We start from the raw sequence: 12,418 nt of genomic DNA, 5'->3' as shown, positions 1-12,418 counted from the left end.
AATCTTCTAGACGACGTCATCCCCACCGTCAAGATGACACCGCGAAGAACACACAAACTTAATCAAAAAACTGCAAAACTGATGCCAGGCGTTGATCCGTGGTTCCCCCCGTCTCTCAACGCCGAAACGGCAGTCAAAGACGAGGGGAACCGCCGAAGATTGAAATTTACTTCAACGAGGATGGCTAGGTCTTTTCTTGACCGCTAGGGTTTCATAGATAGCTTCCTCGCATGTGCAAGCAGTTTTTAATTGCAAGGCACATCTGTGAAAAGGGTGATAAAAACAAATATACCAGCATAGAGTCCAACCCACGAAAATAAAAAGGCCTAGGCATACATAAAAAGAAATTTCTACATAAAACCAAGAAAGCCCAACACAAGGCATACTTGTTTTCTTGCTGAGCGGAACATTCAAATTTCAAAACAGTGGTACAAAACCAAACGGTAGACTATACAAATATCGACGTGTGAGATGAGTGTCTCAGATCATCAACTGAGAAATTTCCATGAATGTACTTACCATGTTTGTATGAATTCTCTGCTTTTATTTTTGTATATGATGAAGCATGATAAAGGGTAAACCTCAACCTCAGATTTTTTCTACTGGTTCCATGGCACGCACGGTACGAGGACTATACGTAGCGTGTGCGTCAACAACGGATAATAAACAGATAATTGAACAAGCTACGGAGTAACCTTTTTGGCCCAGCAGGTGTGGTGCACGGTGCACCAGGTAGCGCCGCCCTCATCATGCCTCAGCTTTACTTCCATTGCAATGCAAGTTACACAAACACAAGCACCTCATGGCCCTCGCGGATTGAATCCTCATCTCTTCGCTGCATTTTGTAGTAGTATAAAGCCCCCGGGTGCCTCTCCTCTGATCCAATCCAGGCAGTCCTCCTAGTCTAAGATCGAGATCGATCGAGAGAAAGAGATGGCTAATCTTCTGCTCCTCCCGTGCATCCTCCTCCTGCTGGTGCAGGCTCTCCCAGGTGAGAGATCAGAGTCAGTGCTTGTATTCCTTCCGTCCAATAAAAGATGTCTCAAGTATAAATGCATTCAAATTTAATCAAAGTTGACATATCATTTGTTGGACGGAGGAACTACATGATTTACACTGACACTACACAAGTGCCAGCTGCCTGCTGTGCAGTACGGCAGCAATGAATTATGAATACGAAGAGAGAGTGTGAATTTAATATAGGAATTCTGACTAAAATTCAGGCAATTTAGATACTCCGATAACAAAATCTACGTTCTGCAGGAACGGTGGTGCAGGTAAGGGGCGTCACGTTCCACGTGACAAACAAATGCCCGTTCCCAGTGTGGCCAGCGAACGCGCCCAACTCCGGCCACCCGGTTCTCGCGGGTGGCGGCTTCTTCCTCCCGCCAGGCTAATCGAAGCGCGTCGACGCGCCGTCCTCCTGGAGCGGCCGCTTCTGGGGCCGCACCGGCTGCAGCAACTTCAACGGCGCCACCACCAGCAGGAGCCGCTGCCTCACGGGCGACTGCGAAGGCCGCCTAGCCTGCAACGGGTCCGTGGGCGCCCCTCCCGCCACGCTCCTGGAGGTGAGCTTGCACGAGGAGGCCGGGACGGGCTCCTACGACGTGAGCGTGGTGGACGGGTACAACCTCCCCGTGGCCGTGTGGAGCAGGCCGGCGAACCGGAGCGGCAAGTGCTTCATCGCGGGGTGCGCCAAGGACGTGAACGCGGTGTGCCCGCCAGAGCTGCAGGTGGTGGTGCCGGGAAAGGCCAAGGCGCCGACGGTGGTGGCGTGCAGGAGCGCGTGCCTGGCGTTCGGGCTGGACTCCTTCTGCTGCCGGGGCGCGTACGGCACGGCGGAGGCGTGCAAGGGGAGCGTCTACTCGCGGCTCTTCAGGGACGCCTGCCCGGACTACTATAGCTACGCCTACGACGCGGCCGCCACCACGGCCCGCTGCCACGCGCAGGAGTACGTGCTCAACTTCTGCCCCTCCAGATGGGCGCCGCAGCCGACACCGATCATGTGGCCCAAGTTTGATTTCATCTGTCGATGCATGGCCGAGTTCTCTACTTTTATGGATCGTTTTGCTCCTTTGGTATCACTATGCATGCATGAGAGTAAATTACGAAAAACCACGACACTAAGCCTTCTTGTTCGGTTATGAAATTTCCTGCAAGGATTGAGAGGGATTTGAGGGAACTTGAACTAAAATGGGATCAATCCCTCCCAAACCCCACAGGTATGGGAGTAACCGAATGGACCCTTAGGGGATAGGGTTTTACTTTGGTACCGGTCTACGTTCTTTTTACTAAAAACTACCGGATTTGCTTAACTAATCGGTCGCTAGCACCTAATCCCGAAACTGACGAGGTGGGCCTGCATTTTAGGTCCTAGTTGGCGCCACATCAGCTGCTGCGCTATTTGACTTTGACCGAGTCGTCTCTCCCAGCCCGGTCTCACACGCCGCCGTCGCTTTGGAGGCCTGCATGAGCCGTCATCGTCGCCTCCGCACGTGCCCGCGGTCGCTGCTCCGCCGGCCATTGCGAGCCGCCGCGTTCGCCTCTGCATGCACACGCCGTCGCCGCTCTGGAGGCCCGCATGAGGGGCTGCCGTTGCTCCCACCCGCGCCCGCAGCCCGGAGCCGCCATACTCCGCAGCAACATCTTGCGTGGGCGTGAGCCACCGGAGAGCAGCACGGCAAACAGTGGCGTGTCGCAACGGGGCGAGCGGCGGCGCAGCGAGGGCAAGCAGCGCGAGAAGACGCGCCTGAAGCCTCCTCCGCCCAGCCGGTAGCGCCAGAGAGGGGAAGCCGTGGCCGCGACGGCGGCCTGGTCCATGGCGCCCATGATGTTCCGCTCGAACCCGAATGAGTATGAGCGCTTGAGCAGCGGCGGCGAGCAGGAGCGAGCGGCACGTGGTGAGCAGGCGCGGCGAAGCGGGGACGGCACGTGGTGAGCAGGGGCGGCGCGCCGCAGCGGGGGCGGCGTGCCGCGAGCAGTGGGAGGGGAAGGGAGAGGTCCGCGAGAGACGGGGAACTGCGGCGATGGTGGTCTGGCGAGGCTTCTTTTTCGAGCGTAGTGGTCGCGACGACGTTTGGGAGCGTCTGTGCGTGCGCGGCCAGGGCGAGGTGACGTCGTCCTCTTCGGTGGCGAGATGCCCATGGGCAGACAAGGAGCTCGCGGTCGCCTTCGGGGGCGAGAACACGGTCAATGCCGATGCTGGCAATCCGTTCTGACAAGACACGTAGGCTTCACAGTGGGCCATCCTTGTCAATTTCGCGCTTAGAAGCTAGCGACTAACCGGTTAAGCAAATCTGGTGGTTTTTAGTAAAAGAAAACGTAGACTCGTACCGAAGTGAAACCCTAGCCCTAATGTGGTGGTTTTTTGTAATTTACTCCTATGCATGATGCTAAGGCAAAATCAACTCAGCGCCGGTCCAGAACTTTCAGAGGCCTCGAGGCGAATTCAATAGATGGGCCTACTGGCTCATGGTCACTCAAAAATTTACAATTCTCATTGGCATCATTTTCTCAATTGCTCAGTGTAGTGGACCATGTATTCTCGGTTCGTTCGGCTTACCATGTTGAATGGGATTCTCAACATGGAGAGAAATTACGAAGGACCAACGGCATTGGAAGAACTCGTACACACCCGGTTTGGAAGAAACTTTGGAAATTAAAAGTTCCAGCAAAGGTTAAAATATTTGGATGGAAGAGTTTACATAACACTGTCCCTTGCATGGCAACTCTTGCAAATAGTCATGTGCCGGTGAGCGCCCAATGTGCTACATGCCCATCTGAGGTGGAAGACCTTCGTCATGTGCTATTTACTTGTGTGAGAGCTCATGCAGTTTGGACAGCCCTTGGAGTTTCGCATCTCATTGATCAAAGTTTGTTGTTGGACCGAGCTGGTTCTTCGGTCCTGGAGGATCTCCTAGCTGGTGACGAAGCTAACAAAATTTATATCTCTCCTATCTCCTTTGGAGAACTGGTTGCTGTGGCTTCCTGGTACATCTGGTGGGAATGCAGACAACTAAGGAAGGGTGAAACAATTTGATGAGGACATCCCACATGTTGATACCACCGCTGCACCTACAACTACAACAGAAGGACCTCTCAAGAGCTCGTGCATGACAACTTAATTATCAGGTACTTTTCTTTCTTGGAACGATTCCTCACATACATGAGAATATGATGCTGTCTAAATCAAATGTGTTTGTTACACTTAGGAATGATGGACCTAGCATGCATGAGAGGGACAAGCACCGGAGCATGATCACGCATGGTGAGGATGGCAGCAAGCGTGTGAGGGTTGAAGATGACGCCACCACTGGAGATTTCAGAACTTTAAAACCACCATAATAAGAAATCAAAATGTGGACAAAATATAGAGTTTTCTACTTCATGATTTCATCCATATGATTATATGGTGCTGCATCACCTTTAAGTTTGGGCCAGGCCCATGTAATATTCGTCCACATAAAGGGGCTGAACTTTTAGAGTCCGTGTAGGTTAAGGAAACCGACCTAGAGAGGGTTTTCGTCCTCCTTTCCCAAGACTGGCCGCATGCCCTCTATATATACCCCAATTAGGTCATCATTTAGACTCGGATTTTGTTTAGTTTAATACTTAGCCATTGCCAATCTTTGCCATAGACACAAGTGTCAAATCGACCTTCCGTACTACGCGCTTGCAGAATCCCATCAATAAAGATTCATCTATATTCACAATATCTTGATCGCATCTATAATTCTTGCCAGTTCTTCGGTTGCTTGCAGGAATTGATCCTTCGTGATCAGGTTGATCTAGCTCCGACGTGGTCAATAACCTCGGAAGTTGGTGTAGCAATCGCTAAGGCGCAACGTCTCGCACGTTTGTAGTCGGATCATCAACCTCGATCTCCACCATAATCGATAGCTACCTTCTGATCGAAAGATCGGGCACCTTTTCCCTATCACGATCCAGTCTCCTCCAAGATCGGCGCTATCAATTCAAGCATTGACTATGAATTTTGTTCGGGCCAATTCTCAGCATACTTGGATTCGGCGTCATGGTTGGCAAAACCAACCGAAGGTATGCAAAATTTGAACGTTGATGCGTCCTACTTCGATGATCTGGATGTGGGCGCTACAGGTGCGGTGATCCGAGATGGTTCAGGTGCTTTCTTTGGTGCGACAAATGGTGTGATTCCAATTGTCTACGATGCTACCATGGCTGAAGCAATGGCATTATGGCGTGGGATACAACTTGCTGCGAGTTTATGCTGCTCAAATCTTGTGATCCACTCGGATAGTTTGGAGGTGGTTCAAGAAATGACAGGTGATTCTTGGCCCTCATCTCCAGCTGCCACAATTTATGTTGATTGCCTTGATGCTCTCAAGGAATTCCGGAAGGTTGTCATTGAACATTGTCCAAGAGAGGCTAATCAGGTAGCGCATGAGCTAGCTAGGGTTGCTAGGATTGATCCACCGAATGTTTGGCTGGACAATCCTCCAAGTTTTCTTGTTCCTCTTCTAATAGATGATGTCACTATTATTTGAGTATTAATAAAGCTAGCCAAGATGGCATTCCCGAAAAAAAAAGACCATGTATAGCCCCCTTCTCAAAAGAGAAAAATTACATAGAACCATCACATTTGGGGCAACCATCTAGGAAAACCACTTTTTTTTTTCAAATTACCACCTGTTTTGGGGCAAGAGGTACTCCCGCGCACTGATTTGGCAGTTGAGTGCGTTTAGATGGAAAACCTGATAGGAGAGCCCACCCGTCGGTGCCACCGTGGCTCCCCACTGGACAAGTCGACCACCCTGTCCGGAGTAAATTGCGCAGAACCATCACATTTAAGTTACTTGTTGCCGAAACCACCGTTTTTGCTAAACCACCACAATTCAGTGAAGTTTTTCCACTTACCATTGATTTTTTCGTCTAGGGTGCATAATCTCATTTCTGACCGCTCAGACCCACCTGTCAGGTTGACCAGCCCGAGACGGCGTCAGTGTTGTCCGTTCGTTGCTTCTCCTCCTCCTAGTGCCGACCTACCTCCGCCCCACCACATCGTCCACCGCGACATCAAAGCCCTCCAACCTCCACCGTGGATCCGGGTCGCCCCGTTCCCTGCCTCAAAGTCTGCGACTTCAGCTACTCCAAGGTCCATTAATCCTCTTCCTCTTCCTACGTTCTTCTTCTTCTTCTTCTTCTTCTTCTTCTTCTTCTTCTTCTTCTTCTTCTTCTTCTTCTTCTTCTTCTTCTTCTTCTTCTTCTTCTTCTTCAATTCTTCTTCTTCTTAACTGACGGGGGCGGAATTGGCTGTGAAGTACTAATGGACGGCACACCGTCTTGGGCTGGTCAACCTGACATGTGGGATCGATCGGTCAGAAACGAGCTTGTGCACCCCAAACGACAGAATCAGTGGTATGTGCAAAAACTTCACTAAATTGCGGTGGTTCTGTGAGAAAATTAGCAAAAAAAACGTTGTTTTCTGCAACAAGTCATTGAAATGTGGTGGTTTCTGCAACCATCTCGGGTTCAGTCAGGCTCGGACAGGTGGACGACTAGTCCAAAATGGAGCCATGGTGGCATCGACAAGTGGGCCCCCTATCAGGTTTTCGATCAAAGACTACTACAGAACTAGTTATCTCTGACCCGTCGAAAACCTTCTATGCTGACGCAAAACGGGCGCGTCTCTAATCAAGTGTCAGAGGTGACTTTGGAACTCGTCAGACAGGACTTTCTCAGGGATGAACGTTAGCGCTTGCCGTTCCCTCCTCTGACACGTTAGCACCCAGCACGCGACAGATATGACTTTTAGGCTGACGCATTTTAACAGGATACACGCCCATGATGTTGCTCTTAGGATTAAAAACAAAAGGACCGCTGCCGTTCGTATATTCTGCGAGAATTCTAATTTTTGATTTATACCGCATAGAAGAAGAAGAAGATCCTTGGAAGAGAAGCAAGCTGTGGAAGACAAAAGGATGAAGAAGTGATTCATGTAGAAGAAGAAGAAAATCACGCTGTGGAAGAAGAAAAGGAAAAGGCAGAGGAAAAGAAACGATCAAGGAGGAAATGAAAAAAAGGATGGTGGAGAAGGTCATGGACGAAATGAAGAAGAAATGCCCATCGTCCTTTTTTACTTGGAACACCTCTGTAATCTTACCAAAAAGACAACGAGCAGATGGGCATTCTTACAAAAAAGACGACGAGCTGATGCTGGAGTTCGATCAGATCTCGGCATGGTCAACGATGAGGAAGAGACCGATGAGGCAACATGCAAGTTGCGACGACGACGGCGAGGCAACAACCGGACGCGGGGGAGAGGTGGTCGGCCGAGACTTCGTCTACGAGTGGTCTTGCCCATAGGTGTGATGAAGTGTGTGCAAGTGTGTCTTTAGTGCGCTTCGATCGAGGTCCTTTTATAGGCGAGGCAGAAACCCTACGATACGGCTGACGTTTCAATACAAGGAGTGTCAGAGACATAGAAACACCGCTAACACTTCCAAAGCGAGCAAGCGTTAGATGTGTAGCTCCTCTGATGCTTCATGCAGGAGGAAACGTCAGAGATATGGAATCTCTTCGCATTTCCTTAACGCGTGTGACATTTTAGTACTCTCTTTACGAGTCAGTTATGCTGGCTCTTGGTTTCCCGCGCAATGTGCGCCCGTGTTCCCACAAACCGATCGATGCTCTTCCTCTTCCCGGCCTCTTCCTCTCCCCACTACCATCTCCGAACGTGGCTATATATTCTCGTACGTGCAGGTAACATTCACATCGTTCTCTACCCTATAGCGCTAGCTCTCTCCGCTTCCCCAGCGCTCCTCTTTCGAATGCCAATGGCCAAGGACAGGGGCAAAGAGCGCGTCGACCAGGCCGAGAGCTCGGCGGGTCATCATGGGCGCTCCGTCCTCGCTCCGCCCCCCCGCCGTGGGCGATCCATCCCCGACTCCCCCCACCCTCCATGGGCGCGCGTTGCCGCCCTCCTTGCCTTCGCCGCCAAACGACGCAGCGATGAGCTCGGCCAGCCGTCGAGGCCGCTTGCCGCCATGAAAGCGGCCCCGGCATGAGGACGACATCCTGTCCTCATCCCACTGAGGACGTGCGGGTCCGTCTTCCTCGCTGCGGCGCCGGTGCAGCGACGACGACGAGAACGACCCCGAGCTCCAGCACGTCCTCCAAGTGTCCGAGCTCCTAGACACTTGCGAGCAACGTGCTCGTGAAGCCAACCGTCGGCAGATAGCGGCCGCGAAGCGTGCTTCCTAGGCGGAAGCTTACACCATCAAGTGCGGCCTAGAGGCGGCGAAGGCACGGGAGAAGTGGGAGTACCAGACCGCGCTCCTCAACTCGGAGCGTACCAACGCTGTCGAGGAGCGAGGGAGGCAGGCCGTGAGGGAGTACTAGGCCGACGTCGACGCCATGCACGTGGACGACAACGACGACAGCTCCGACTCCACCACCGATGACGATGGCGGTTTTTTAATTATTTGTATCTAATTAATATCTGGCTATAATATATGTTTTTACTACTTTTAGTTTTTCTTTTATTGTAAGGACGTGTTTTGTAATCGATGTTATATATATGCAATGCTATCTTATCTTTCTTATAAATCTATCAATCCATTTTACATTGTTTTACATATGTTCATCTCGAATTGCGTGTCTAGTGCATTTGACCTCTGACGCACGCAAGTCACAAAAAAAAATGTAGCCAGTGCAGTAGCATAAGGACCCTGACGCTTTGCTCCCAAGAAGTGTCCGAGGTCTCCCCAAGCAAAGCACCGACACTTCTACGGAAGAATGCGTGAGAACTGTGTAACACTCTTCTGACGCGTCTTAAGTAAAGAAGCGTCAGTAGAGAGCGGGCGTCAGAGGTGTGCAACTTCTCTGACGCGTCTGGAGAGGGAGTGTCAGATTTGTTTGTTGCCGTGTGCTCCCAGTTGCTTCCCTTGGCACGTTTTATATGAAGTGTCAGAGGTGTCCATCTGGCCTGACGCATTTTGTTACCGCGTCAGTGGGGAGCTTGCAGTAGTAATGGTTTTTGTAGTAGTGAAAACACACTCAACTGCCGAATCAGTGCGCGCGATTACGTCCCGCCCCAAAAACGATGGTAATTTGAAAAAAAAAAGATGGTTTTCCTAGTAGAGTGCCCCAAATGTGGTGGTTTTGTGTAATTTTCTCTTCTCAAAACAAACAAATTGATCTATAGGAGTAGAAATCAAGAGTTCTTTTGGGATATGATCTAGAATTTGCTTAGTTGGCACTTATGTTACCACCTATGTTACTCCCACTATGAGCAGCCTAACTGGTTGAATTAGGAACGTCAGCGAAATTAGCAGAGGGACACGGATTTTTGGGTCCTGTGACCCATGGCTCTTGGAATCAGCTGCGGTCCATCCTTCTCGTTTGGAGTGTTTTTGCTAGTGCAGGCTGACGTGGTTATGACTAACCACGTACTCGACTCGAGTATACCCGTTATGGCCCAGCTAGGGGACCACAAGGAAGCCTACTACGACTCCAGGAGTATACATGTCAAATCTTGCGACTCAAGATAAGGAAGATTAATTAGAGTATATCTCTTCATTGTAACTTACTAGGACTCTACCTTAGACCTGGATTCCTGCATGTATAAAGGACCAGGAGGGGGAGCCAAGAAGAACCCAACTTAGCTAGAAGTTGCCTAGACGCACTCGCCAGATCGAATCTGTGCATCTAGCCTCCGTGGCACCGCATTGTAATCGATTCATCAATACAAGATCAGACAAGCACGACGTAGAGGTATTACCTCATCGAGGGGAGTAAATTACAGAAAACGACCACATTAGTGACTAAAAACCACCAGATTAGACTAAGCGTTGGGTCACTAGCAAACAACCCCAAAACTGACAAGCCGGGTCCAGTGGTCGGGACAACGTGGCTTGCCAGCAAGGCAGCAAGGACTTGTCTCATCTCTTCTTTCTCTCTCTGCATTCTTTCCATTCTCCACCCAAATCACGTCGCCGCCCTCTTCTCTGGCACCGCCGAGAGCGCTGCGACCTGTCCATCCTGCCTGAGAGACCGAGCTCGTTGATGGGCATCGGCCTCGTGGTCTCGGGTCTCCACCCACCATCCTCGAGCTCGTCCAAGTGGGCAGCAGCTGCCGGCCAAGATCTGCCTGCAGAGACGAGCCATCAGGGGGTGGCGGGAGAAATGATCGAATTTCTACATGTGCTTCTTCATAAATGCACGAGACTGAAATGTCATCTAGAAATCTAGTTAATCTCCATCAAATTGATGATCTGTTTTGCTATTTGATGATACATGGTGGGATTGATTGATTGGTGACCTTGAAGAGCTCGTGGTTGGTGCGGAAGATGATGTCGGGTGTGATTGATTGATTCCTGACCTTGAAGGGCTCGTGGAGTCGTGGTTGGTGCGGAAGGCCTCGCGCTCCTGCCAATGCAGACCATGGCGTGGCTTGCGCTGGTCAGAGCGGCGACGGCGAGCACGTGCGGAGGCGATGACGAGCAGTGCGCGCGGGCCGGCAGAGCGGCGGCCGACGCGCATCCACGGCTCCAATGGGGCTGCACGGCGGGGCTCACTCCGCCGTCATCATGCAAGACCAAGTGCGAGGGCGCGGGGCACCGATGTGGAAGAATCGGCTAGGGCAGATCGAAGCTCCGCGCTAGGGAACTACGCGAAGGCAGCATGGATGTGGGGGCAGCGACGCGCTCGCCAAAGATAGGGAAGAAACGTAGGCTCTGGCGTGGGGCGGTTCTGCTGCTGGTCTGCCGCCGGCGTGGGCTTGTCGGCAAGGAGCGTGCAGAGAGCGGCTGGAGCTGGTCGGAGAGGGAGGACGTAAAAGAGGAGGAATAGAGGAACGTGGCCACGCAGTCATGCCATGTTGGCCCGACAAGTAGACCCGGCTCGTCAGTTTCGGGGTTATCCGCTAGCAACGGAATGTTTAGTCTAATCCGGTGGTTTTTAGTCATCAAAACGTAAACTGGTACCTACCTGAAACCCTAGCCACTAATGTGGTGGTTTTCTGTAATTTAGTCCATCGAGGGCCCTGAACCTGGGTAAATCGTGTTCCCTGTGTCCTTGTTAGCCGACGAGTTCGTCAACACATAGACTCAATTTTTCCTAGATACAAGTCCACCAATATGGACATTGTCGAAGTCACAACTTCGTCATTAGCGCCGTCTGTGGGAAAGACGTGTGTTGGAGAAAGATCTCGGCGGTTTCAGATTCAGATAACCCGTCGTCGACTTAGGCGGAGTTGATGACCTTTGGGTCCTTCCACTTCACCGCTCACCCCTCAACCAGCCGCGCGGTCTTCGACACGCTTGATGCTGGCATGGATCTCGTGTTTGGGGAATTCCACGTCCGAGCTGACCGATTTGGCATCCTTCAACTGCCGGGTCCGACTGCTCCCACTCCGGAGGAGTCGTCACTTCCTTCGTCCCTAGGAAAAGTCTCGCCAGCAGACTCGCCAGGGCCACTCGACGAAACAAAACAGGTCTCCTCCAGGACCCACTCCGATTCTGAACCAGATCCACCTCTGTGTGCGGAAAGCCCCGTCCCAAGCGACGCTGGCGACTGCTCGGAAAAAGAAAGTTGCCATAGCAACAACGACTCGTCGGGATCACCTGACGATGCAGAACGAGTCTCCCTCGGGAGCCTGACGTGGTTATGACTAACCACGTACTCGACTCGATTATACCCAATACGGCCCAGCTGGGGGTCCACAAGGAAGCCTACTTCGACTCCAGGAGTCTACATGCCAAATCTTGCGACTCAAGACAAGGAAGGATAATTAGAGTATATCTCTTCATTGTAACCGACTTGGACTCTACCTGAGACCTGAGTTCCTGCATATATAAAGGACCAGGAGGGGGAGCCAAGAGGACACCCCCCCACTTAGATACAAGTCGCCTAGACGCACTCGACGACTCGGTGCCTCTAGACTCTGCGGCACACCATTGTAATCGACTCATCAATACAGATCCGACAAGCAGGACGTAGGGGTATTACCTCATCGAGGGCCCTGAACCTGGGTAAATCGTGTCCCCTGTGTCCTTGTTAGCCGACGAGTTCACCAACACACACTCCTCTTTCCTTGGTACAAGTCCATCAATATGGACATTGTCGAAGTTACATCTTTGTTATTGGTGCTGTCTGTGGAAGAACGTGTGTTGGAAACACGACCTTGGCGGTTCCAGATCCAGCAGAACCATCATCGACTCAGGCGGAGTCGACGATCCTTGAGCCTTCTGCCGTTCGCCTTCAGTCCAACCCCGTAGTCTTGGACAAGCTTGATGCCCGCTTGGATCTCATATTCGGTGAGTTCCACGTCCGATCCGGTATCCTTCGATTACCGTGTTCGACTCCTTCGACTCCGGAAGAACTGCTTCTCTTTTCTCCTTCAGAGAAAGACCCGCCGACAGGCTCATCGAAACTACTCTAG

General features: G+C 51.5%; 1 protein-coding gene across 1 annotated transcript; it reads left to right on the top strand.

The window, feature by feature from the left end:
- The first annotated feature begins 933 nt into the window (after positions 1–933).
- On the top strand, positions 934–2,315 carry LOC100833901 (thaumatin-like protein). The gene is given in 2 exon segments (XM_014900498.2): positions 934–991; positions 1,264–2,315. Coding segments are annotated over 2 exon segments (942 nt in total). The 3' UTR covers positions 2,148–2,315.
- Positions 2,316–12,418: the final 10,103 nt, after the last annotated feature.

This window comes from Brachypodium distachyon, chromosome 3 (genome assembly GCF_000005505.3).
Source record: "Brachypodium distachyon strain Bd21 chromosome 3, Brachypodium_distachyon_v3.0, whole genome shotgun sequence".
NCBI lineage: Eukaryota > Viridiplantae > Streptophyta > Magnoliopsida > Poales > Poaceae > Brachypodium > Brachypodium distachyon.
The sequence above is the reverse complement of the archived record's forward strand: the minus strand, read 5'-3'. Positions and strand labels throughout refer to the sequence as shown.